At 41.9% G+C, this 27,044-nt stretch overlaps 2 protein-coding genes across 3 annotated transcripts in view; one reads left to right on the top strand and one right to left on the bottom strand.

Annotated features, from left to right (window-relative positions):
• cenpp (centromere protein P) overlaps window positions 1–4,237 on the top strand; it is a 101,937-nt gene extending 97,700 nt beyond the window's left edge. Inside the window, exons 7-9 of the mRNA XM_080424391.1 lie at window positions 1,795–1,874; window positions 1,999–2,090; window positions 3,521–4,237. Of these exons, the coding sequence (XP_080280517.1) occupies window positions 1,795–1,874; window positions 1,999–2,090; window positions 3,521–3,636 (288 nt within the window). The 3' untranslated portion in view covers window positions 3,637–4,237. The remainder of the gene's footprint in view (window positions 1–1,794; window positions 1,875–1,998; window positions 2,091–3,520) is intronic.
• A 1,179-nt stretch (window positions 4,238–5,416) lies between these two features.
• Window positions 5,417–24,863, bottom strand: ippk (inositol 1,3,4,5,6-pentakisphosphate 2-kinase). 2 transcript variants are annotated; one of them, XR_013932936.1, is made up of 15 exons: window positions 24,673–24,863; window positions 20,794–20,853; window positions 18,553–18,648; window positions 18,360–18,426; window positions 17,719–17,837; window positions 16,463–16,552; window positions 15,722–15,780; window positions 15,383–15,455; window positions 15,131–15,283; window positions 14,793–14,916; window positions 14,271–14,406; window positions 13,129–13,231; window positions 12,740–12,819; window positions 7,577–11,901; window positions 5,417–7,490 (listed from the first exon to the last, which is right to left on the bottom strand). XR_013932936.1 is itself a non-coding variant. In XM_080424389.1 (14 exons), exons 1-14 carry the CDS (start codon window positions 24,751–24,753, stop codon window positions 11,673–11,675), a joined length of 1,470 nt encoding a protein of 489 aa, XP_080280515.1. In that variant the 5' UTR covers window positions 24,754–24,863; the 3' UTR covers window positions 5,417–11,672. The 2 variants fall into 2 exon arrangements, 1 of the variants encoding a protein (XP_080280515.1); XM_080424389.1 differs by having other exon boundaries at window positions 5,417–11,901.
• Between the last annotated feature and the right edge of the window lie 2,181 nt (window positions 24,864–27,044).

Genomic DNA, 27,044 nt, shown 5'->3' on the forward strand with positions numbered 1-27,044 from the left:
AGCGGTTCAAAGATCCAACTTTAACCCTCCCCATTTGCTCAAAGGACGGTCAGGGGCCGTCTAGATGGTTTTCACACAGGTTTGATATTTATCTGGAACGGCGACATGGAAGTGAATGAGAGGACTTTTGGCACGGCGACCGGTCCTAACAACCTGTGCAGCTAAGCCTGTGGCAAGGCGACTGTTTATAATGTGTCTTCTCAGACATATTACAACCTTGTCGTCACCACTGCAAGTTTAACCGGCTCATTTATATCTGCTACTGCTGCCGCATGCGAAGACGTGAGATGAAATGATGTGAGGTGCTGCGTTCTGGCAAGAATCCTGTAGTGTGTGGGGCACGGTGGCGCAGTCGGTAGCGCTGTCGCCTCACAGCTAGAAGGTCCTGGGTTCGATTCCCGCCGGGGACGCTGTGGGCGCTTGGGGCGTGTCTTCTCCTCCGCGTCATCAGCGCCCATACCCTAGGTGGGGTTGGCGAAAGGGCCTACTCTGTGTGGAGTTTGCATGTTCTCCCCGTGTCTCTCAGGGTAGTTAATACCCTCACAAAAACATGTAGTAATCCTGGTCGCTATACCGCCTCCCCCATGACAGCCGGGGCGCCTGATGGAGGAGAAGGGAACTGGTTGGAATAACGTGTTCCTTCCACGCGCTACCTCCAACCAGGGAAACTCCCCCCTGTCAGGTGACAAGAAGGTCAGTTGGCTCTCACGCATTGAAGGAGGCATGGCTCGGCCCTGACCTCCCTAGGCTGGTGAGGGGAGTGTAGCGCCCAGGATCACTTAGAAATTGGCACCGGGTGAAAAAATAAGGGTTAGAAAATCGCGGGATAAAAATTATAAGAAAAAAAAAAAAAAAAAATGAATCCTGTAGTGTGTGATGCCGCATTATTTTTAAATCTTGTAGTGTGTGCGTGTTTAAGATGATCTTATAAGAGAATCTAGATTATCCTGTAGTGTGCCCGATGCTGTAATCTGAGCCCAGCTCAAGTATTTAGTATAAAAAGACAGACTGACTGGTTGATAGGTTTGAATGTTGCAGGTGCGCGTGTGTGTGTGAGAATGGTAAAAAAAAAATTTTTTTTTACCATTTACCATTTTTTTTACCATGTATGTGTGTGTGTATCCAAAGCGTAAGTGCATTACATTCACCCATTCACATACGTTCACACACTGGCGGTGGAGTAAGCCATGCAAGGCACCAACCTGCTCATCAGGAGCAATTAGGCTGTGTCTCCACCAAAGCATTTTTTTCTCCCCCAGCTGAAAACGCAAGGCGCTCTCCTAACAATGCTCCCAAAATATTTCAACTGTGGGTGCCCAGATAAAAACACCTGACGTGCTGACCTGAAGTGCAGAATAGACGGTCAGCACCTCGTCACAATGCTGCTGTTTCCAGCATAGCATAAAAATGCAGAGCTCCCATTGAAAACAATGCAAAACATACGCTGGTGCTCAGGAAAGAATGGGACACAGTGTCTTGCTCAAGGACACTTTGACGCTCACCATGGGGAAGCCAGGGATCGAACTGGGAACCTTCTAATTCCCAAGTGTCCGCTCCCCTGTGTGTGTGTGTGTGTGTGTGTGTGTGTGTGTGTGTGTGTGTGTGTGTGTGTGTGTGTGTGTGTGTGTGTGTGTGTGTGTGTGTGTGTGTGTGTGTGTGTGTGTGTGAGAGAGAGAGAGAGAGAGAGAGAGAGTGATTATGATGCACTGATAATACAAATATACTGGATGTGACAGATGTTTCTCTGCTCAATACAACATAACGTAACCCCCCCCTCTCTCTATCTCTCTCCAGGAGAAGTATGCGCCTGTTGTATCGTTTCCTGGAGGCTGTAGGTCAGAGGTCATGACTATAAACCACCCTCAACTTCCTGGGTAAATGATGTCACTTCCTCTTCTCACCTATATTACATTTGTTACAGCTGTTCATTCATTGGCCAGTGTTGTGTTTCCTCTAGCCGTGTGCTGTTCATTCATTGGTCAGTGTTGTCTCCTCTAGCTGTTTGCTGTTCATTCATTGGTCAGTGGTCGTGTCCAGAGAGGGTCAGGTGACTCCTAAAATTGAGCTGCTGACCAAGGTCCCAGAGACAGGTAATATGTTTGTACTGGTCCTTCATACTGGTGTGCTGATGGATTAATGTTAAAATAATGTGAAAGAATTACAGTAATCCACCGGCTTCGGATGCTGTCAATGCACTGAAAGGGACATTATCACGTTTAAGCAGACTATTGATTGGTCTAAGTAGGTGAGAGACTGACCTACCGACGGGGCTCAGTAGGTGTTTTGTCGTTATTCTGTGGGTTGATGAAAGTTGAGTCAAACACTCACCCCAAAACATGATGTACGATTCTGTGCCTATCGGTACATAACTCGGACGGTGCTGAGTCGGCTCAAGCGAACTTCGCAACGTTCGGCACAGCAACTTGCTCGCTTTAGCGCGCTCGGTGGTGCCTCTCGTGGATCAAGTTCGCTTGGTCGCGGTCCAAAACTATACTTTATACAAAACACCTACTGAGCCCCGTCGGTAGGTCAGTATCTCTTGATTAGACCAAGCAATAGTCTGATTAAACGTGGGTAGGTCAGTATTTCACCTACATAGACTAATCAATAGTCTGATTAAACGTGGGTAGGTCAGTATCTCACCTACAGTACATAGACTAATCAATAGTCTGATTAAACGTGATAATGTCCCATTCAGTGCATTGACAGCATCCGAAATGGGTGAGTAATCACACTATGTGATGTCAATATGACATCAAATACAGCAGTGATTCTTACCTCTGCATCAGAATGGCTTGGTTTCATTCTTGATGGTTATATTTCAACATTCTTGCCCAATCAGACAATATGCCAGTGGTTACAGTATACCTGTAAAAGGCCATAATATGCGCCATAAAATGCAGTTCTCCTCCTGCCAAAACGTTTCTGTCTCAAAATGACTATTTCATTCTTAATGATACCTATAAACCGTTAAAATAAACATGCTCTGAAAATGCACGTGGTCCACCCATCTGACCACTTAACATCCAGCTGCCGTGTTAAGTGGTCAGATGGGTGGGCCGTGAGCGCTTTCGAGATTTTCAAGTGCAGGCCCTGATCCAGAAACGGTTGAGAACCACTGAAATACAGTATGTCACACATGGTATTATATCACTTGGCCAAGTCTCACATGATGTCCAATGACAATGTCACGAAGTCATATTTGTCACACGATAATGTCATCACATATGTATCACATGACAAGGAATGATGTCACATACTGTATATCACATATATCATGGCATGAAGTCGCATGATATGACAAAATAAGTGTTATTTTGTTGCAGTTAGTGCAGCATATTAGACTTACACTGACTAATGAAATAACTGTCTGTCGATCTGTGTGTGTGTGTGTGTGTGTGTGTGTGTGTGTGTGTGTGTGTGTGTGTGTGTGTGTGTGTGTGTGTGTGTGTGTGTGTGTGTGTGTGTGTGTGTGTGTGTGTGTGTGTGTGTGTGTGTGTGTGTGTGTGTGTGTCCTCAGCGGTCCAGATGTCTTCCAGTTTAGTGGAAGAAGCTCCACAGTCCTTCAAGTCTCTCCTGAGACTCCTCGGACCCAAAGACGCCATCGAAGCGCTGATCAAGTCTTTTAGCGCTTAGACAGAGACATATACACACGCCATGCACATACTCACGCAAGCATGCCATGCACTCACACACTTCTGTAAGACCACTTAAAACCAGTAATAAAATGTAAACATTCAACCTGGTTCACACAATGCACACCCACAACACACGTACAGTAACACAACGCAATGGACACACACACACACAGTCACAGCTTCTCTATTCACACGTAAACACACACACACAGGTCTAATCTATTCAAACTGCCAGTTAATGTAATCTTTTTATCTCACTGAGAGAAGCTGCAATTCTCTCTCTCTCTCTCACACATACACACACATTCTGCAAACTGACCATTGAAATAAGTATCAGTAGGCAGAATACATGTGTCCACAGAACAACACAATAATTACACAACACTGATTATATAATACACATATACACACACTTAACCATGTTGAACCCTAGCATTCCTATTCCTATTCATAACGTTGAGTGAGTTTGTAGATCTTCTGTTTTCGGCGAAGAGATTTGATGTAGAGGGGGAGAGTATAAAGGGTTCAAGTGGTTCAATTGGACCATTTGGAATCAGTGCTGTGATTTGAGGCCAACATTGAGTTAAATAAAATGTATAAGAAACAAAACATGTCTTTTTTTAATTTCATTGTGTCAATAAGGTACTGGTCATCAATACTGACCATGATACAAATTTCCCCCCTCTTTTCTACTTTGTACATATAGGGCCCTATTTTCGCCAGTGCCTTTACCCATTATCTCTAAACTTCTTTGCCATTTTTACTAGCCAATCTACAAGCTCACAACGTGTCGATGTAGATCGGCTTGTTGAACTATTTGAAAATGTTTTTAAAAATATTTAAAAAATGGCAAAGAAGTGAAGGGATAATGGGTAATGCACCGGCGAAAATAGGGCCCATAGTGTTTTACATTTGTTGATATGTATTGGTGTTTTTTTTATGCTATGTTGATTAATTGAATACATAGGACCACAATGGAAACAAGTCCCCAGGACCTTTTTGTGTTATCCTTTTAGCCCAAATGTCTGTCTGTACCTCGTGCCGTTTACATTTCTGACTAATAAAGTATTCAATCAATCAATCAAAACATGATACTGACCATAACAGGCCTGATGTGACCGGGCCTGACATCCATATACAATTCTGTATAATCGCAACAGTCTCTCCCTGGGAAGTAAGCTAATAATAACACCAACGGTCCAGTTTAATGTAAAATTTGATATTTGGAAATCGATTAGATGTTTTCTAAATTATATAAGCAACACAATAAAAATAAAGCTTACATTTTAGTTGGGTGTGTAAAGGGACCTGAATATTGGATAGGGGACACTGGCCCAAATAAGGTTCAGAAACACTGCTATAGTGTTGGTTCAGTAACAGGGATCTCTGTCTCTCTAATCCAGCTCTTTAATAAACAGAAATAGATTTTCAGCTCAGGATACCAATTTTATCCAATCAGGAGAGAGAACTCACACAGGATATAGGAGAAATAGCTAAGCTAATAAATGGTACTCTCTCCTGATCGACTGAAATTGGCAACCCACCTGAACATATTGTATAGTGCAGGAGAGAGAGGGAGACCCCTGTTCTGAACAAACTCTATACTAGCACTATCAGAATAGAGCTTTAACCAAGTTATAACAAACTTAATTATTTTACCCAAAAATATCACTTACCCTACCTTTAAGTAAAACTGGCATTTTCACAATGATAGCAATAACATGTCGACATTTTTCAAATCTCAAATAAAAACAACAAAAGACATAGGCGTTGTTTTAAAAATCATTTTTATTGAATATAAACAGCTCTGTTGTAACGACTCTGCTCTCTTCCTGCGGTCGCCAGAGCGCCCAGCGGAGGAGCGCTCTGACTTCGCTACCAACAACTTAAAGATATAGAAAAATAAATCATTTAAATACAAAATGCCAGACAGCAACGTCCCATTTGTATTCTGAAATAAAGTACTTTTCTCATCAATATTACAGTCTTTTATTTCTCTCAGCTATATACAGACGTACACCAGCAGTTAATATAAGCTTCTTATTAATGCCAGTGCTTGTGATTCTCTCCTGTTTAAGCCTCATTTATACTTTAGTTATCGAAAGTAGGCGATGTACAAGCTCACAACACGTCGCCATGCGACTCGTGAGCTTGCACATCGGCTATTTGTATAAATTAAGGGTTAATCCTTCCTACGGACTCTAGAGGAGAGAAGACAGATTTAGACAATGATGACCTGGTCGTTTCAGGAGTTAAAAGTACTTAAATGTAGCACACTAAAGATAAGTACTTTACTTAAAACAACCAATGTTCCCATTAGGGATTAAATAAAGTTTTGTCTCATCTGAATTCTTAACAGCAGAATTAATTTCAAGGTTCTTTTTGGCTCTTCATAGCCCTATGACTGCATGCACACACACACACACACACACACACACACACACAGTGTTTAACTCTTTGTATCCCAGAGGTGATGCAATTGAGTAGAATCTGGTTTAGTCATTTTAGATCTAGTTTAGTTTGTTTAGATCTGGCTTGGCCTACTTGGATATGGTTCAGTCTGTATCTGGTTAAGATTGTTTAAACTAGACCGTAACAGACTGTGTCAGATATAAACTGTTGGGATCTAGTTTAAGTCTGTTTGGACCTGGTTTAGATCTTGTTTAATCCAAATGGATTAGGTTTAGTCTGTTGAACGCTTCAGTGCGTTTAGACTGGCAGAAGGTCTGAGCCAGGATACAGAGGACGTAAGAACCAACAGCGTTCATTCCTGACCCAGATGCTGCATGTGCTCTCGTCTCACTGTCCTTGTGTGAATGCAGTCAACAGACATTCTTCATTACGTCACTCAAGAATTATGTTTTACATTTCAACAGACAACCTTACTTTGCTGTACAGCGAGTTTTAACTCTGACACTAAATAAGTTAGTCAACTCATAAGATTATCTATCCAGCTATTATTGGGAGAAATCATGGCTTCTCCACAACCCCTTGCATCGTCAGTTATTGTTAACATTGGTCATACACGTCTTATAGTTATTGCATGCTACTGTAGCTACAATGGAACCACAAGTTGCATACAAGACTGTTACAGCCTCATGTGACCCTGATAAACAAGACTAAAGGTCCATTATATCATGATCTTTTCCTGTGACATAATCAGCTGAACACAGGAGAAGAGATAAGTGATTCGGCCCCTCTGTGTGCCTGTCTCTCCACCCTCAAAGCAACTTTTCAGCTCCAATCGTGAACTGGTGGCATTATTTGGTTGTAAAGTTTTGCTTTGGTTTAAGGTGCTCAGTCTGACGTTTTGTTTTGTAAACAAGCTGGTAGGAAGCAGCAGCATCGAACCCAATCATCACACAGAGAACATTCAGACTGCTGCTGGTTTGCGTTCTGATCAGGGACTCATTTAGACCCAGTCCACCTGGTCATCAAAACTCATAATGCACTTAGCTTTAGCAATGCCTCGTACGTTGTGACAGGCAAGATCAACACATTCTCGCACCCAGGTCCTACACAGGCAACATCCGACCAAAGGTCAGACGTTTGACGCGGCAGGCTTTGCACCACATCGGTATGCAACTCTAGCGGTGTTGAGGTACGTCAGAAGTCAGCTTCTGATGGCGCAACTGTCTGGTTTAAAAAACTTTGAGTCTTTTTGTGTTCTTTGTCAACCTATTATGAGTTGGGAGTGAGAATGTGTAGACGAGACAGAGGGACACGTCTCTCAAGTGTTACCAGTTAAAGGTGTCAAACTGGAAGTTGAGCAGAGAATGGACACACACAACAGCCCAGTGCCACAAACTACAGCTACCAATAAGCTGCTGATATTCACCTGGTATCACAGGTCTAACCAAGTAGTTAGCCCTGAGGTCCTGGTAGAATAGAAAACCAGCAGTACTAGAGGTCCTGGTAGAATAGAAAACCAGCAGTACTAGAGGTCCTGGTAGGATAGAAAACCAGCAGTACTAGAGGTCCTGGTAGGATAGAAAACCAGCAGTACTATTAGGATAGAAAAGCAGCAGTAGATCAGACTTCAGTACTGCTAGCTACCAGGTACAGCAGTGTCAGAGCTGCTAGACACCCGGTTGTGAGGGTTTTCATTGTAGTGTTCCAACCAGGGATCCGTTCAGTCCTTGGATACCAGGTGAATAACATGAACTAGCTCAGTGGTTCTCAAAGTGGGGTCTGGTGGGGACCCCCAGCAAAATGTGTTAATATAACATCAAAATGTAAAACTTTAACCCTGGCACACAAACTCTTTTCAGATACTTATCAATGAGGGGGTCCTTGACAGTGTGAAACCACTGAACTAGCAGTAGTCTGTGGAGACGTCCGTGTCCCTTCCTCATTATAATCAGTGATTCTCAACCTGTGGGTCGGGCCCACACTGATGCCCGATTTATACTCTGTCATAAGAAGAAAATAGCCAGATCTACAAGATCACAGTGTGTCGTGACACGACGCACTATGAGCTTGTATATCTTCTATTATTTTGTGGGATGGAGTATAAATTAAGCATTGGAGAAAACCAGACAATATGGAGGCATTACTGAACGTTACATAATCTATCCTGTTATAGTTTACACAGGAATTAAAAAAGGTGAACTGTGGGACACAAGCAGTTTAAACATCAACACACTCTTGCATGCACACACACACACACACACACACACAGCCATGACAGAACATGTAGGCACTAACACACACACACACACACACACACACACACACCCCCACCCTTGTGCAGGAGAGAAATGTGCTCAAACGCACAACCAACACACAACAAGCACTTATGGCACAAAACACAGCAGAGTAGCAGCTTCTGTCTGTCTGCTTGCTTACCTGTCTAACTGTCAACCTCTTCCCACAATATTAATAACATCATTATTAGAATACCTCTATGCAGTGTCCCCCTCACACTCAAGGTGTTAAACACTGCCCCCTAAAGGCCAATGGAAGCAAGGAACTACATGAGAAAAGCAACAGAAAAGTTTACTCCAAAAGTACGTCTCTTGTATTGCCCAAAAGTATTGTTAGTACATGACTAACAGCATAGTATTTACGTTAATCATAAATACTATGCTGTTAAATACTATAGTATTTGTTTATTGACCTATTATTACGTTTAAAAACACAAAGGGAGTGGTTTGTGCTCTTTGAGCGGCAGAGAGGACGCCCGCTCGTCTATTTATGTTTTAGTGCACCATTATGGATATCCACCATTGTTTAAGCGTACAAATTCAAAGTTCATATTTTGGAATATGTTCGAGGGCGCTCATTCCCCCCCCCCCCATAATGCTTTTTAATAGTCTGTCGGGTGGAAAACTCACATGTCCAAAACTGTTAAAAACATCGTTTTAAAATATGGAGATACAAGGTTTCTGCCCGACAGCGACAACATGCACTCTATGGTTGTTGTTAAGCAACTGTTATCAGTTTGTTTTGTTTTTTTATTGATTTGCCTTTACCGTTTGAATTAAAATACACATGCCTCCGCTAACTTGTTTGTCATACAAGCTCAACCCATAGGGCTTTAAGCCCTATATACACTTCGCCTTACGATTAGCAAAAACAGCAGATCTACAAGCTCACAGCGCATTGCATCGCTACACGTTGTGAGCTTGTAGATTTTTTAGTTTTCTGACATCTTTTTGGTGTAAGTAGAAGCTGCAAATACTGCTTGTAGATACAGTGTCCTGTATGTAAGGTTACCGGTTCAATTCCCACAACCGCTATATGGCGTGTCCTTGAGCAAGACTCCGACAGTCAGTCAAGAGTCCGTCTGACTCCACTCACCCAGCATAATTAAAGCTACCATCCTGGACATAAGTAAAGGGTTATCTGTATGTTAAGACTAGTATATACATTTAACCAGTGGTGGAAAGTAGCTAAGTACATTTACTTAAGTACTGTACTTAAGTACAATTTTGGTATTTGTACTTTACTTGAGTGTTTCTAATTTCCAATACTTTTACTTCTACTCTCAGAGGCAAATATTGTACTTTTATTACTCCACTACAATTATTTGAAAACTTTAGTTACTAGTTACTTTTCAGATATAAATCATTATATAATGATAAAACATACATTAACCACTTTAGCCCTATTTTATACATGGGCTATTTTCAAATATTTTACTACTTTTACTTCTTTAAGTACATTTTGATGCCAATACTTTTGTACTTTTACTCAAGTAAATTTTGAATTCTGGACTTTTACTTGTAACAGAGTATTTCTATATTGCAGTATTGGTACTTTTACTGAAGTAAAGCATTTTAGTACTTTTTCCACCACTGCATTTAACTAGTTCATCTACAGTGGTTGGAGGTGGACTCCCTACTCTTCCATTCAGACCCTGGCGCCAGGTAGGACACCTATCTACTGGTTGACAATGTCAATAAAGTTGTTTGCGCCGGATTGGACACTAGATGCTTCGCCATCTTTATTGTAAGTACAAACAAACACACAGTTTGGCGGTTTTAGTTCCCACTAGTCATGTTGGATTCAAGTGTTGTGCTCCATGACTGGTGCGTCTCCATGGTGATGATATGTAAACAAACGCTGCTAGCAGCAGCATCCATGTTTCAACACAAAGTTAAGAAAAGGGTGCTCTCAAAAAACTTAAATATTATGACCTTAGAATTTGGACAGTGTGACAAAATGGCCGACACACAGAATAGTGCACTAAAAACAAGTTTGTCAATGTATGGCTCTGGTGCAACCCGGACCTACAATCACTTTACCAAATATGGCTGAGGTCAGGAAATGACATCACATACGCACAAGTCAAGGTTATTTCACTCATCAATTAAGTCAATGGTTCTCAATGTCGGGTCCAAATGGCCCTACATAGGTCTGTTTACTCATGAACACTGAGAATTTTACAGTTAGGGTCCAAAGATGTAAAAAATTAAAATTAAAATAAAATACACTCTCAGAGTTACATACCCTAAAGTGTCCTTTTGGACCCATGGTGGGCTTTAGGCAAACATTGAGAAACAGTGAATAATTTTTTTTGTCACCATTCCACCTTCGACAGTGTTGTCATGGACACTGCAGAGGAGGCGTGGTCAGATTAGGATCTGGGGTCGTCGCCACGTACACCCCCGTTAGGGATCCAGGAGGCGAATCAGTGATCCAATTTAAAAACAAAAAAAAGAGAAAAAAATAATAAGCCCATTCATTTCCAATAAATAATATTAAAAATCAGACAAAAGAAAAAGGAAAAAAAAAACAGGAAATCTTAATGAGATCGGCCCTCTGTGAGCTCCGATTGGGTTCCTGCATTGACAGGTGGGCGTTGTGAGGAAAGGGTCAAGTTTTGGTTCCGATCCATTACTTCCTGTTGTAGTGGTACTGGTGACCCCCACCCCCCAGGTGACCTGACCCCACAGCCCAGGCGAGCGGTGGCTCGCTCAAGGTGGTCGTAGGTTCGATCCCCGCAGACGTCATGCGACTGAGGTCGTAGAAGCAGTGTCATTCAAACCTACAGTCCTGTACCACCAACCCCAGTCCTATTAGCCAAAAAAAAACTCCTATTGGCCAGACATCAGCAGTGTGAAGATTGTAACAGGAAGTCCTGGGGATATTTGTTTTCCTCATTCCAACAGTAGAACTCTTCACACACACTTGACCTCAGTTTATTAATGTCCGTTATCGTATTTATTTAGCATTCATTACTTGTTGGTTTTTGTGGTTGTTGTAGGAATCATCTCTAGATGATTCCAGGTTGCCACTTCCACATGGCTGCCCTCCGTGTGTCCGTCCGTCCGTCTGTCTGTCTGTGGAGGACCGGGGTGGTTTAGCAGCAGCGATGGAGGTTCTTTTCATGCCTAATTTATGCCCCGTCGCAAAAATAGCGGACGCACAAGCTCGCTATCGCCGCGTCATCGCGCGACACGTCACACAGCGTGCCATCGCCGCGTCATCGCGCGACAAAAATAGCAGACCTACAAGCTTGCGAAAGACCTACAAAGCGAATGCTTTGCAAGCTTGTAGGTCTGCTATTTTTGTTGGCGAATCGGTGCTTCAGACGGGGTGGAAGAGCAGGGTGCAGCAGTCTTCTTCTGGCTCCCTGTCCAGAGGATCCTTGGTTCTCAGGTAGAAGGAGACGATCTGGTGGTCCAGGAGCAGCTGGCGGGGGACGCTGTCGAACGGCTTGGGGTCCAGGTCCAGGATGGACATGGAGAAGGAGAAACGAGGAGCAGAAGACCTGGAGGAGCACAGGAGGTCTCTGGCTTTCATCTGACCTGACAGACTGGAGGCAGGGAGGGAGGAGGAGAAGAAGAGGGAATGGGAGAAAGACAAGAGGTGAAGGTGTATCAGATCAAAAATAAAACATACCGTACCACTCCCTTCCTTTTATTGATATACTGTATATATCATTGCTGTCGGGCAGAAACCTCTTATCTCCATGTTCTAACGCTCTTTTGATTGATTGATAGACATTCTTATTAGGCAAAAGAATGTAAAACAAACAGTTACATTTATACTTGATCATACTATAGCGTCACACACAAGCATCAAAAGTGGCAGATCTACAAGCTTGAAACTAAGTAATTTTATGCTTGGTTGTGTGTTATGCTTGGGTGTTGCGCTCCGAAAATTGCAGATCTGCAATTTTCTAAGTGTAAATCAGGTATTGCGACGCCATCACAGCCCGCCAAAAGACACTTTAGCCCAGAAAATCAACTGTAGATTTAGTCGACAAAAATCTTGATGATATTTAGTTGACTAAAACTAGAGTAAAACATTTCAGATGACAAAAATGTGACAAAAACTAAATGGATAATTTTATTCAAAAGACTACGACAAAATTAACACTGCTGTGATATGTCTGGTGACGTCTAAAATTTGGCGTAGTTGCTTGAACAGCGTTGCAGCTAGGTTTGTTAGCTGCCAATCAGTACGATTGCTTTTCAGCCAATCTGCCCAATATGAAGGACCGCTCTAAATTATTTGCATTGGTTCTGCAATGCAGTAATTTTTTTTTATTATCTCTGAATGGCGTCTACATTGACTTTAGATGTCATCAGACCTGTCGGTAGGCCTCTGACCACGTGAGACCATCATGACCATGTCATCTTCTTACTCACCTTTCATCCTCGCCACAGGGAACCAAGGCAACCATGATGGAACAATCCTTTGCCGTCATGGCAACACGGTACTGATGCACCTGTGCCCCAACACACACACACAGATACTTGTTGTTAGCAGTAGGTCTGTCACCTTGAACAGAAATAGCAAGCTTGTAGAAGTGCTTGTGTCCAAAGCGCTCCTCCACTCAAAAAAACAACTACGCAGCCCCTTATGCCTCTCCCATAATGGTAGCTCTACTTCAGCACACTCACACACAAATAAACTTGTTGTGCCAATAAATAAAACAAGCAAAACAAAACAAAGGATTCAATGTTTAAATGTGTGTAGTGTCGTGCAGTGTGTAAATGTTTATAGTGTAGTTTATAGTGCTTTAGTAGAGTCAAACCTTGGCTGCAGCGTAATCCATAGAGCCATCGTCTTCAGCAGGACATTTCTGGATCCTCTCCAAGAAGGCTGTATTATACGGTCCATCCAGCTGGAGACGACTCCTGACACACACATTTGTATACTATTATACTTGTGAGAACATCAACATTTTAGGACAACGATTTTATGAATGCAATTTTTTTTAAATCTCAAAGTGGTGTCTGGGGACCCCTGGGCACACACAAGATATAAAAATAATGGCACATCACAGGAGTTTATGAAGAATATTGTTTTCGAATTTGTACCTTATGGTCAATATTCAATGTAATCCCAGAGCAAGCATGCCGGCTCTATTAGCTCAATGGTAAAAATGTCATTGTCAGCACTTGCGCAGGAAACCGGGTTCAAATCCGGGGTAGAAGAGGAAAGTTACATATTCAAATTCATGCCATCTGGATGACGATACAGAACTTTGAAATGGGAAAACGTCAAGTTTTAGTAGGAGTTTTGCCTCTTTATCCATTGTGGCATTAAACTGCCTCACTGGTAGGATGTTTTTTGTGTATTTTGGGGACTTTGTGTATCGTCTTGGCGTTATGTGATGTGCTATGTCATTTTGAGCTATAGTGTTTTTCTGTTGAAACAGAGTGTAAAGATGAATATCCCTGAAGGGACAATAAAGACAATTATTATCATCATTATATAGTCAGTCGTCTTCGTGCCACTTATGGACAAGTCTCAGCTGTCCAACACACCCGTAACAGGTTGTTTCTACCCGCCACCATGTCCAAAGTCCTCTCATTCACTTCACGTCTGTCTCCTTGTAGTCTCAGTCACTCGCTCAGATGACGGGACATAGTTGACCAGATAAATATCATCATTTGATAATTGTCAGAGCGACCCTATCGTCTGTAAGCAGATCGGAGGATTAAGATTGGATCTTCTTTAGATCCCTCACACTACAGCATCATTCGGGCGGAAAATAGCTTCCGATCAGCCTTGAACGATCGTCCATTGTAGAGAGAGTTTCCGACTTAAAATCTCACCAAGTTCTCCTGTAATGTGAGCCCGGCTTTAAGAGTTTCAGGTGATGTTGCAGTGGTTCAGGTTTTATGTGTCGTTGCTATGGTTAAGAGTTGTGGGTGCTGTTGCTTTGGTTACCTGTCTTCAGGGTACAGTTTGAGGTGTTGTTCCAGGCGGCGGTACAGAGGATGCAGACCTTCGATGTCCAAACTGTCCAACATCTGAGTGTGAAGAATCCTGGACAGAATGCAGTCTCTAGGGAGACCTGGGCAACCTGCAGGGTCAACAGTATTCATTCTGTTTCAATCTATTACATCATGTTTTCTGTCAGTAAATTCATTAATTGAATCAATTTAAGTGAATATAACTAAAAGTTAATATCCTAAATGCAAGAGTATGGGTCATATTTATATATCGTCTCTGTCGGTGGAAACCTCATGTGTGCAAAACTGTTACTTTTCAGGATTCAAAAGTAGCAAGAATAGCAGATCGACAAGCTCAAAATGCGCTTCGAGCTTGTAGATCAGCTACTTTTGATGCCTTTGTGACGCTGTAGTATGATCAATTAGGGTGCTAATTTACAAAAAAGCAGCGATATGTATGAAAATGAACACAATGCCAGACAGGCAGGTAGACAGACACATATACAGACAGACTTACTGTTTCTGATCAGCTCTCTAGTGAGGAGGCTGGCCTCACAGAAGCCCCGCCCCTCTCCTCCTCCTCTCTCCAACCTCATCCCTCGCTCCTCCCCTCCGGTGTTCAGCAGAGCATTCACCAACACCTGTGTTTGATTATTATAATTAGTGTGATTAATCTTTATAATAATGAATGTCAACAGAGTGCTCAACACTGGTTAACCTGTACGTGAAATATGGGTACAGCACAGCTGACCAGTACAACCACAGTCTGATACTGTTGTGCTGGGAGCTGACCAGTACAACCACAGTCTGATACTGTTGTACTTGGAGCTGACCAGTACAACCACAGTCTTGTACCTGTATGAGGTCATTAAGGACAGCCTTGTTGGCCAGGTGACCGTTGAGCCTGGGCGTTCCAGACAGGAAGTAAGGTCTGAGGTGCTGCAGGAGCGAGTTCAAATCCTGGAAGTCCTCATTGCCCTCTTTACCTCCGTATATACACTGACCACCCTGAGAGAGAGAGAGAGAGAGAGTCAGCCAGAGAGAGTACCTTGAGCACCCTGGCCGACAGACAGACAGACGCATAGACAGACAGAATGTTCTACTCACCTTGAATATTTTAAAGTTATTTTGTGGTTCTTCTATCAAGTGTTTGATGGCAAAGTACATTCTCTGCTTGTTCCTAAACACACACACACACACACACACACACAGTGTCAGTGGATTGATACCATTCCGACCAACACGTTAAAACTCCAACAAATTAGGAAGGAAATACATTTATGTAAATCATGTATTAGAAGTATATTAGTGCTGTTGTAGTAGTAATAGTATTAGTAATTAAGTAATATATAATAAGTAACAGGAGTAATATAGTATTAGTAATAAAGTAGTATAGCATTAGAAGTGTCAGGAATAGTAAAGTAGAAGTAATAGTAGATGTAGTACCCTGAGAACAGGTCTAGAGGGCAGTAGAGACTGGGTCTCTTCCACTTCCCGTTGGCCACCTGGAGAAACACAACACTGTCACTTCAATCTGTTGCCAACATAATATACCAGCCATACATAATCAAATGACTCACGTCACTGCTTAGAGCAGCGATTCTCAAACTGTAGGTCGGGACCCGCAGGGGGGTCCCCAAATGATTTTGGGAGAGTCCCCAGATGATTAGCTTAATGTGCAACATTGTTTCCTCACAGTAAACAAACCAATATTACCTAAGAAAGAGCTGGTAGGTCAGCTATTTTCACAATATTTATCGGTGGAACGGAGTGAAACAAAATGCAATGCCTCAACTCAGGATGGGGAGTTCCCAGTTCAAATTCAAATATGATTATTTTGGGGGGTCACGGCCTGAAAAGTTTGAGAAACCACTGGCCTAGAGGAACAGCTACGACGGCCCACACTCACAAACTGAGCAGCCCTATGTCAATAGAGATCATGTGACCTACAACTAGTAAACAACAAAGTCACCGAACATGTTTTGTAAAGTTTCATATGACATAACGGCCACATTTTAAATACTTTGTGCTAAATTATTACACCCCCACTTCCCATTTGACCTCAGCAATGCAATGCAATGTGTGTCTCCATCAATGATAAAGTACTGTTAACATTTGGGTATAGTGTGCAAAGTGATATGTGCAGTAACTGAATACCTTTCAATGTCATATGTAATGTATAGTTACCTTGTAGTGTTGATGAGTACAGAAGCGACATATCTTGGTTTTGATGTCTTTACTGACATGTCGAGCTGAAGGCAGGAAGCCACATTTAGGCTGAAAAACAAAACACATGCAAAACAGACACACACACACACACACAGTGGTGAGTTTTGTGTTGCAGAACCACGGTGCAGGTAACTTGGTCAAATGTCATCTGACTGAGAACAAAACCCTTCATTTATCAAACCACTTCAACCCTAGCATCCCTATTCTGTGGGAAACATTAGCTGAAAATAACCGATCTACAAGCTCACGACACATTGCGATGCGTTGTGTGCTTGTAGATCCACCATTTACAGCAAATTTACAAAAGAGATTTGGTGTACAAAGGGGAAAAGTGTGGACCAAATACAGGGCCAACCCCAATCAACTAAGTATTTGTTTACTAAGTATAGAGGGTTTAAATGGTTAACACATGCCTGTCTTAAGGGATTGGACAGACAGAGAAGCTAGTAGATAACATTGTAATGACATTATAATGAGGTCAGTAGCATGTGCTGTGTGGCAGACAGTAGCCTCATTCACACATGCAGTGTTTAACATGGAAGTTATCTAGACAAGTGAGGCTGCATGTGTGAACGCAAACGTTTTACTCAGTAGGACCTGACATGCAAGGGACTTTACGCTTCCAGCTCCATTGAGTTAAGTCAGTGTAATGTCCGAATCAATGTGAGAACAACTCTGTTGTCCGATTCCTCAGCTCTGTATCAGCTTAGATTTGAGTAATTGCTGCAGGGCCATAAACAGGACAATGCACTTAAATCAACAATTTACTGGGCCATGTTGTTTTAATGCTCCAGTGTTGTTGAACGGGGAACTGTCACACAGCTCTAATCATTCATCATAGAAGTCGGCGTGCCGGTCCTTCGGGTACATTGCTACTTTTGTTGCGTTGGCATTTCTTGTCAACACTGCTCTGTAGCAACGCCTGCATATGGGCTTGCTTCGTAGATGTTGCCTTTCCTTGTTAATTTGCCTCGAATGCAAACTATTTCCTAACAGCACGGTGCTGTTTTCTGGTTTAGTCAGCAACAACCCGCCGCAGAGGCAATGCAACTTTCTATCTTTAATGAGCTTACACACCAAGGACAGGACACGCACTGAGTGAGTGGGTGGACGGACGGACGTAGGGGCAGAGCAGCTGTGTGTGTGTGTGTGTGTGTGTGTGTGTGTGTGTGTGTGTGTGTGTGTGTGTGTGTGTGTGTGTGTGTGTGTGTTACCTTTATCTCTATACAGAGAGGTGGTGTGTGTGTGGTCAGGTTGCATGGAGGTGAGGTCAGGTTTGGAAGGCACAGAGCACAGCCACTGTAGATGTCCATCACCTTGTTACAGCGCCACTCTGCAACACACACATTATGGTATACCTTTGTTATACACTTCTACTATAAACCATTAAACTACAATATAATCATACACATCTACAGCAATTGGCAGTAATTTAGAGGATGTTTTGTTATGAGTTTTTTTTTATAAGTTGTAAATATAATGTCCCAATTCAGATGTGAAATGTATTTTTTCCAGTTTGTAAATGCAGGCTCCATACTAGTAGCGATCTGTTTATAAGATAACCAGTTTTTGTTCTAGAAGACAGAACTTGTCAGTAACATGTGTGGATAGGTTTATAAAAACTATCAATATATTCTATGAGGAAATATCCAAATTTTGTAAAACAGTTTGTTGACTTTAACTAATTTTGCTGGTACCCCCAAAGGACCCTTGGGGGTCCCCGGACCCCACTTTGAGAACCACTGCCATAGTGAATATTTCTATAACATGGCGGAGTCAACCGAGTATGGTGTAAGAATATAAAGTAAAAGTAGATTAAACAGAGTATGTATGAACAAACAAACAGCCGTCTCACCTGGTCTCTGGTGTTGAACTTTGATTGACAGCTGTCTGACAAACTCGAGAGGCAGTTTGACCACTTCCTGTAGTAAAAAAATAAATAAAAGTTATAAGATACACCAATTCATTATTACTACTGGTATTTTCATGCTGTGTGTGTGTGTGTGTGTGTGTGTGTGTGTGTGTGTGTGTGTGTGTGTGTGTCTTACTCCACTGTGGACGAACTTGTCTCCCAGTAAAGGCCTCATGACGTTCTTACTGAAGTCAACAATGTTCTGGATGTGTCTGTAAGTCTGTTCTGTAGTCTGACAGACAGACAAGGAGAGAGAGACAGTCAGAGAAAGAAAGGCAGAGACCAGCACACGTGATGCATACATTAAATATTGCAGAACCGCAGTCACCAGACCGTGTCTCACATCATCTTAAACAAACCCTGTGAGCAAGGCACTTCCACCGAGTTCCTGGCTTGGTGGTTCCATATTAAGATAATGTTTATATCGTCTCTGTTGGGTGGAAACCTCCTATGTCAAACTGTTACTTTTCGGGATTCAAATTCAAAAGTAGCGAAAGTAGCAGATCTACAAGCTCAAAACGCGTCGCTTCACGCCATGTTTCGAGCTTGTAGATCTGCTACTTTTCATGCTTTTGTGTGACGCTCTAGTATGATCAAGTAGGGCGTTCATTTATGAAAAAACACAAAAAGTTAGAATATGGAGATAAGAGGTTCCTGCCCGACAGCAACGATATTCATTCTGCACATCCTGGTACAGTATAAGTAAGCTAACTTCTGGTTGGCTTCCCGGTAGAGTAACAAAAACAATTGCAATTACAGTAATAACTAGTGATGTCACTCACAATCTCAAAGATGGTCATCTGGCTACGCTATTTTAAAGCCATCATATCGTTGCTGTCAGGGCACCAAATGATATATTTTACACTTTAAACAGAGCTTTATCCACAACGTGAATGGCTTGCTTTGATCAGCTGTTGATGGACGTGCTGGAAATAACAGCTACAGTAGTTTGAATGTATTCCACAATGAATAGACAGTGAAGTTTGCTTATTATCAAGCATGATTTACATTTAGTTGCGCGCTGGTGTCGCGCATCAAAAATAGCCGATCCATAAGCCGTGACCTTGCAGATCTGCTATTTTCGGTACACAACCAAGTATAAAACAGGCATTAGGTCCCATAAACAAAGTGCGATGGGCTTGGAAGTTAGCTTCTTAAAGATCAGACCCAGACTGCTCCCATCAGCACGTGGGAAACAAACACACAATACTTTGTCTGTGTTCGTCCTAGAAACACCATTCAAACGCTGTTGTGTTCAGCAGAACGACCACTTTGCATTGGGGCAAAGTGAAACCACTAAGCCGTTTCTGCTGAAACCCGACCAATCGATGGATGCTTGCCATCCTCCGAGAGAGAATACTCTTCTGTTGCAAGAACAGGATCAGCTAGCCAGTACTGAACTATTCACTTCCCTGATGCACTGGGCAGTGTGGAATGTGCAAGCTGTATAACCTAGGTAAATACCGTTGCTGTCGGGCAGAAACCTTGCATCTCCATGTTTTAACTTTTCGTAAATTAACGGCCTACGTGATCGTACCACAGCGTCACACTGAAGTATCAAAAGTTGTAGATCTACAAGCTCGAAATGCGGTGCAAAGAGATGCGCTTTGAGCTTGTAGAGCTTCCAGCAGACCGAGACGATATAAAGCTCCTATCAGGATTCAGTGTCAGCAGATAGCTACTGAATATTAAATGACTCAGATCGGGCTAAATTAATTTGGTCACGACTAGGGATCATGGGGTGAGATTTTATCTTTTATTCCGATAAAACTCTTACATACCCGTTTCATGGCTAATTTATATTATAGGGATAATCACAAATGTCTTCATATTGCATCTTCATGAGTGCCAGGAAAGGGATGTCTAGCTCAGTGAGTTCACTAATGTAGCAGTGTTCCTTCTGAGAGAGTGTTTTAGTGCCAGTTGCCGTGTTCTCACACCTCTACGAGCAAAATGAAAGCCACAAAAAGCTGACATTTTTTGCACCATCTTGAAAAGAACCAGGGTTGGGCATGTCACATTCTCTAGTCCACAAGTCTAACAGTACTGTATCATTACCGGAAAGTGCCACCGTGTTCCCATTCCTTTTTCGTTTCCTTCCTTGTCGTTTTTTTTTTTTACTGCAACAGGTTCAAAGTAGTACAGTTTGATTCTGCCACAATGCTAGCTGGTCTTTATTTTATTTAAATTAAGTCCACACAATGTTGCTATTTTTATTCATGCAAGGGGACACTATCACAGTATTGTTTGTTTGATTGTTGTTGTAGAAATAGGTGACATTAGACTGCAGAACGGCTATTTTCACGTTCACCCCAGAATAGGGACACTAAGGTTCAATATCCATATGAAACAAACAAATGCACTCTCTCTCTCTCACCTGGGGAGCGTTTTCAGAGTCTTCCGTGGAGTGTTTCAGTAACCGTAGAACCCTGGAATGCTGTTGACAGGAGAGACAATGTGAGTCACTGGATGAGTGGCTGTGCATGTTCTACTTTATTAGACAGCTTAACGAAGGGGAGGCAGAGACAGTCACTTATAAACAAAAATAAATTCTTCATTAACAGCTGTGATGGTCTTATCATACTGTGCTGGTCAGTGGTTTTCAAACTTTTGTCAAGACACACCAATGGGCACACCTGTATTCCTAGTGAAAATAGCCGATATAAGCACACAAGTTGTGAGCCACAATCAGAATAAACTTCATTGTCACATCACAGGTTTAGAGGTGTAAAACAGAGGGTGAAATTCGTCTTTGTGCAAGCTCCATCGTTTTTGTTATTTCCATAACAAAAACGCGTCGCATTGTGACATTATTATTACTATTTTTTATGGGGGGTATTAAGGTAGGGCAAGTGATATTCATATGTTATAATAAGTGTTAAATAACTATATATTCTTATAATAATCATTGCTATAATACAGTGTTAATTCAGTAACAGAGGTCTACCTGTCTGTCCAGCTCTTTAATCTTTAATAAACAGAAGATGCATTTATCAGGCCGGGATAACACTTTTATCCAATCAGGAGAGAGAACTTCTACAGGATAAACTTAAGTGATATTTGAAGTGATCACTTGAAAGAAATGAGCAGACAAAATTGGGATATAAAATTGAAGCTGATAAATGTACTCTCTCCTGATAAGTTAAAAATGTGGAACCCACCTGAAAATGTATTTTCTGTTTATTAAAGAGCTGTTACTTGACAAACACTCGCAGTGCATACCAAAAAATATCACTTTCTATTAAAATTTAGATTACATGTATGCCCAAAATAGGGATGCCAGATTGAAAGTGCTTATATACATTTATATTTCTTTAGGGTATAGAATTTACCTCTGAATTGAGTACACACAAACTAAATACTGGTGTAGTAAATAAAGAAAATAATGTGTGGTTGTTGTCCCATGTCCCAAACTCTCATGGCACACCTCTTTTCTCACGGCACACACACTAGTCTACAGTATAAGACAAGGATCTAACTAGGACACCTTGATTTCTGTCTAATGCAGGTTTACTAGCACACTGGCACTGTACTTATGCTAACTGAGTCATGCTGGTGTCATGTACCAGCATCTGGGGGATGTGACTCATGTGAGGTGTTAACGCTAGAGTATCACAAATCCATTCCTTCACTGTGACTCATAAATGTCACTGTGTGTGTTTGTTCATTCATGCCGTTTCTCCTTGGACACTGTCGCATACATTCAACCATAGACTAGTGTTTCTTAACTTCAGCAAAATGAGGAGCAGTTTAATTTCACAATTATTTCACCGGCTAGAAGTTAGAGCCCAGTGAGAGAATGCACGAGAATTACTTTGCACTCTCTCCAGTCCACCAACAGTATAGAGTAGACAGTTGTAGAACTCTGCATAACAACATACATCTTCTCTGATGGGGGTCCCTGGCATTACATTATTTCAAATAGGGTCTGTGGCCCTATATAATAGAAAGAGAAAGTAACGCCACACCATTGAAAGCCGGGGGGGGGGGCTCGTTCATGATACGTATCAGTTTGGTGGTTCTTGACATGGACTTGTTAGAATCACTGGCTTTATTCACTTTATAACAAGGCAAAACCCTAGTTTGACTCAACATTAAACCTTCAGAGTCACAGATTTCATTTGCCTCAAATCCACTTCAAAGACTTGACAAAGTTATCCACGTTAGCCGGGGAAATGATCAGTCATTCTATAGATAGATATATTCATATTTTTACTCAAAATATACTTTTAACCGCTTAAGCCCTACTTTATACTTGGCCTACTGCTTGTAAATCTGTTCTTTTCAAAACATTAAAAAAAAAAACTTCAACATGAAAACAATTTTGAAGGAATTCACCCAGGAATAAAGTGTTATGACGTTAGCAGTTCGACGTGTTAAGCTAACGGCTAGAATAAACACAAAGGATGCATCAGTGACGTCACATCACCATAAGTGCGTGTACGACCTTTTTTCGTCGCGCGACTCAGTTTGTCAAGTCGCTGCTAAATAACAATAATGTAATTCCAACATATGGGAAAAAGAAAAACCTTTCCTCACATATGTCTGTGCTTTTCCTCGGTTGCAAATACGTTGTTTTCTGTCTGTTTTGAGTGCACTTCCCACGGATGCCATGTCCGCTTATTATAAGCGACTTTAGGCTTATTCTTCTGTAAAATCGTTTGCTTGTTTCTAATCTAGAGTGTAGTTGCTTATTTGGGCTTGTTAACTAATGTTGTTTAAACCAGTGGTTCTTAAACATTTTCAAGTCAAGGACCCCCAAATTACCAGGGGGAAATACCAGGTTTTAGTTGACTTGTTTTCATACACCTGCTTGCTTATTTCTCTCACAAAACCTGGCAACACTAACCTTTCCGCTAAACAATTCCTGCATGTGACGTCACAGACTCATCCAGAGCGTTTACACCCTAGGATGTGCCGATAGATTAATGCTGAGCTAACATGCTAACCCCCTCTCACACACACACACACACACAGGGGGAGTTGAGCTCTTTAAAAAGCTGCCATTTATCACTTTGGCAACTTTTTGTCAGCGTTCATGTCGCCACACGTCGTGGGCGGCACGCACCGTGCGACACGTAGAGCGACATTCTGCGTTCATTCATAAAGTTTAGCCACGACAACATTCTCAAATAAACTCACAAGTTAGCTTAGCCTATTAGCGCAGTGGTGGAAAGTAACTAAGTACGTTTACTCAAGTACTGTACTTAAGTACAATTTTGAGGTATTTTTTACTTTACTGGAGTTTTTCCAATTGTCTGTACTTTATGCTTCTACTCCACTACATCTCAGAGGCAAATATTATATTTTTACTCCACTACAATTTGAAAACTTTAGTGACTAGTTACTTTGCAGATTTTGATTATTATTACAAAACGTCTTCAGCCCTATAAACATTTCAACTATTTGAAAATAGCCAATCTACAAGCTCACAATGCGTCGCGATGCGAGGCCTCGTAGATCTGCTATTTTCGAAATAAGTTTGTACATTTAAGAACTTGTGAAACGGGACATTCTGCATTCTGTACTTTCTACTTTTGGTACTTTTAAGTACATTTTGATACCAATACTTTCCTACTTTTACTCAAGTAAATCTTGAATTACGGACGTTTACAGAGTACTTCTACATTGCAGTATTGATACTTTTACTTAAGTAAAAAAAAAGGCGAGTACTTTTTCCACCACTGGCCTAGCCCAGTCTCTGCCCTCACCCTTCGCTGTGGCTCCAGGACTCTGTAGCCGTGCCTTCTACAGGAGGAATGGGGGTGCCTGGCAAAAAGTTGTGGTTTTTAACCATTTTCTACCACCGTATCGCAAATTTGAAGTTACCGACATGTTCATACAGATGTCTGTAGTAAAAACGGGGTGATGCTGATATGCAATGATCTTCCGCAGTGAAATACAACGGCTTTGTTGACCGGCCTGGTTCAGAATTTCACACAGAGGCGCGTTCCCGATCAGCAGCAGCGAAGGGCGCGCTGCCGTGTTATTGAATGTGAAATTCTGAATAGGCTTTTCAACAAAAAACGACTTAAACAGTAGTTTCACGAGCGGAATGTCGTTATATCACCCCGTGTTTATTACATACATTCGTAGCAACATGTAAATACCTTCATATTTTCGATACGTCGTTGGGAAATATGAATCATACAACGTTTCACGCGGCAGCCCCAGTCCTCCTGGGAGGACGGACGGAGACCCGGGCAAGCTACAAGCGACGCGTTTAGCCTAGCCGCCATGCTAGCGGTGGTCTGACCTGCAGGTGTGAGACCACCAGGCTCTTGTTTCCTTCTCCGTGGTATTTCCAGTCGTTCTCGTCCATTTTATCCAGTTCCATAACAACACAGACGGCCCGGCTCGCTTGACAACAGACTGCTGCTCCGTTAAAGTACAGACAAACTACAGATAACAAACACACTACAGTCCAACGTCTGTGTGTCTCTGCTGGGAAACTAACTGCTAATACTACCGCTTTAACAATACGGCCCACCTCCTCCCCGCTCTGCTCTGCTCTCATTGGACGGAGAAGGTGTCAATCAATGTTGCCGGGTTTTGTGAGAGAAATAAGCAACCGGGTCTAGGAAAACATGCCCAAAAGAAACAACTAGGACACATGAGCACTATACCTACCAATGCATCAGCATTTGAAAATAGCCGATCTACAAACTCACAACGTGTCACGATGTGACGCGTTGTGAGCTTGTAGATCTGCTATTTTCAAAAAATCTTGAAATAAAATGTGGAATATTTTTTTGAAACATTCTAAACAACACAAATGCTCCCTGGCACAAAACAAATTCATGAAAATATTTGGAAATACTGGTTTAAATAATAATACGTTTTTTTGCAAACAAGTTAGTAAGTACACTTTGGAAACAAGCCCAAAAAAACGCAACCCGCAACCACCAAGTAAGCAAGCAACTTTACAGAAAAATAAGCTCAAAGTCGCTTATAATAAGCGGACATGGCAACACTGCCGTCAATCCTGCCTAAGGAAAAAGTTTCCCATGTCCCATGCTCTGAAAGGACCCGGAAAGGACAGTCCGTCGCTGTGATTGCTTGGTTCACCGGTTGGTTGCCAAGAGGAACAATAGTTTGTTAGTCAAATTATGTTTACATTACATTTACATTTGTAAATCTATCTAGATAGATGGATAGATAGATAGATAGATAGATAGATAGATAGATAGATAGATAGATAGATAGATAGATAGATAGATAGATAGATAGATAGATTCCTAGGGAATTATGGGCATCACTTCCTGTAGGAATGTGAATTGAATGACTGACAACATGAAGTGATGCCCATAATTCCCTCAATGCCCCATGGGACACTGGAAACTCGTGGATAGATATGTTTGTGTGTGTGTGTGTGTGTGTGTGTGTGTGTGTGTGTGTGTGTGTGTGTGTGTGTGTGTGTGTGTGTGTGTGTGTGTGTGTGTGTGTGTGTGCACTGTGCAGTGCAGTGCTAAAGTGTCTTCCCCACCACAGGGGAGGTTGTGGGTTCAAATCCACCATGGTGTATCTGGCTTTGTCGAGCGTCTACACGAACACAATTGGCCTGTGTTCGGGGGAGGGAAGCTGGGCAGGGTGATATACTGTATCTTGTCACTGAGCGTAATCCTACTGGCTGGGGCGGTGTCTGTCACTGTCAGTAGTGAGTGTTGGGCCGTGCGAGAGGAGTAGGACGAAGGCCCTACGTCCTCCCGGTGGGGGCTCCTCACTGGCAGGTGAGTCAGTAAGATACAACAACAGTGACAACACAGAAAGTGTGTGGGGAGAAATCAATTGGCACAACGACTAAATTGGGGGAGAAAAAGGGGTAAAAAGACAAATATATATGTAGGCTACACGTGCACTGCATGTGTGTGTTTTCAAACATACATTTAAGGACCACTTCACCTATTTTCAACTTATCATATAATTGGTCCTCACTAATGCTCATTATAAGACTAGATGTTAATTTTGGACATTTCTGAGACCCGCCTACCAGTCCTTTAACAAATGATGTATTATTTTAGGTTAATCCACCCTGGCTGCAGCACATTGTAAGTAAATCAGCCCCGCCTTTACCGACTGCAACATTAAAGTCATGAACACGTTGATGCATGACTAATTACAATACAATACTATTGTGAAATGTTTTGTGAAGCACTTTTACTTGTGACATAGTATTTCAACTTTGTGGTATTGCGACCTTTACTTATACTTATAATAAATTATGATCAGAGTACTTCTTCCACCATAACACTGGATTGTGGTGAATGAATCACGCTGCAGAGCTTAGCGGTGGATGGCAGTGATGTAATTGGACAGGATGTCCTCATATTGCCCAACTTATACTGTGTAGTACAATGGTGTCTCTTGTTGAAACATGTTGTTCTTTTCAGCAATCAACACCCTCATGCCATGGAGGATATAAACTTGAGCTTATGATAGAGGGTGGTCAGATTTGTAACTTTCAAATCAATTCAAAGGGGCTTTATTGGCATGTGAAAACATACGTTTACATTGCCAACGCAGTGTCAAATAAAAACAATAAAAAAAAACGAAGAAATTTATGTACAATTAAAGGGAATACATTCATGTGTAAACAGTGCTAACATTGCAACTTGGAGATTACAAAAC

Source organism: Gymnoscopelus braueri, assembly GCF_963280865.1.
Source record: "Gymnoscopelus braueri genome assembly, chromosome: 3".
Classification (NCBI taxonomy): domain Eukaryota; kingdom Metazoa; phylum Chordata; class Actinopteri; order Myctophiformes; family Myctophidae; genus Gymnoscopelus; species Gymnoscopelus braueri.

Bases quoted from the DNA above. Each gene is read 5' to 3' on its own strand.
- ippk (XM_080424389.1), bottom strand. From the start codon at position 24,753: ATGGAACTGGATAAAATGGACGAGAACGACTGGAAATACCACGGAGAA. The intron at 18,649-20,793 runs GTGAGAGAGAGA...TCTGTCTGTCAG, and splicing joins ACTCTGAAAACGCTCCCCAG to ACTACAGAACAGACTTACAG. The intron at 12,820-13,128 runs GTTTGACTCTAC...GTTGGGGCACAG, and splicing joins TGGATTACGCTGCAGCCAAG to GTGCATCAGTACCGTGTTGC.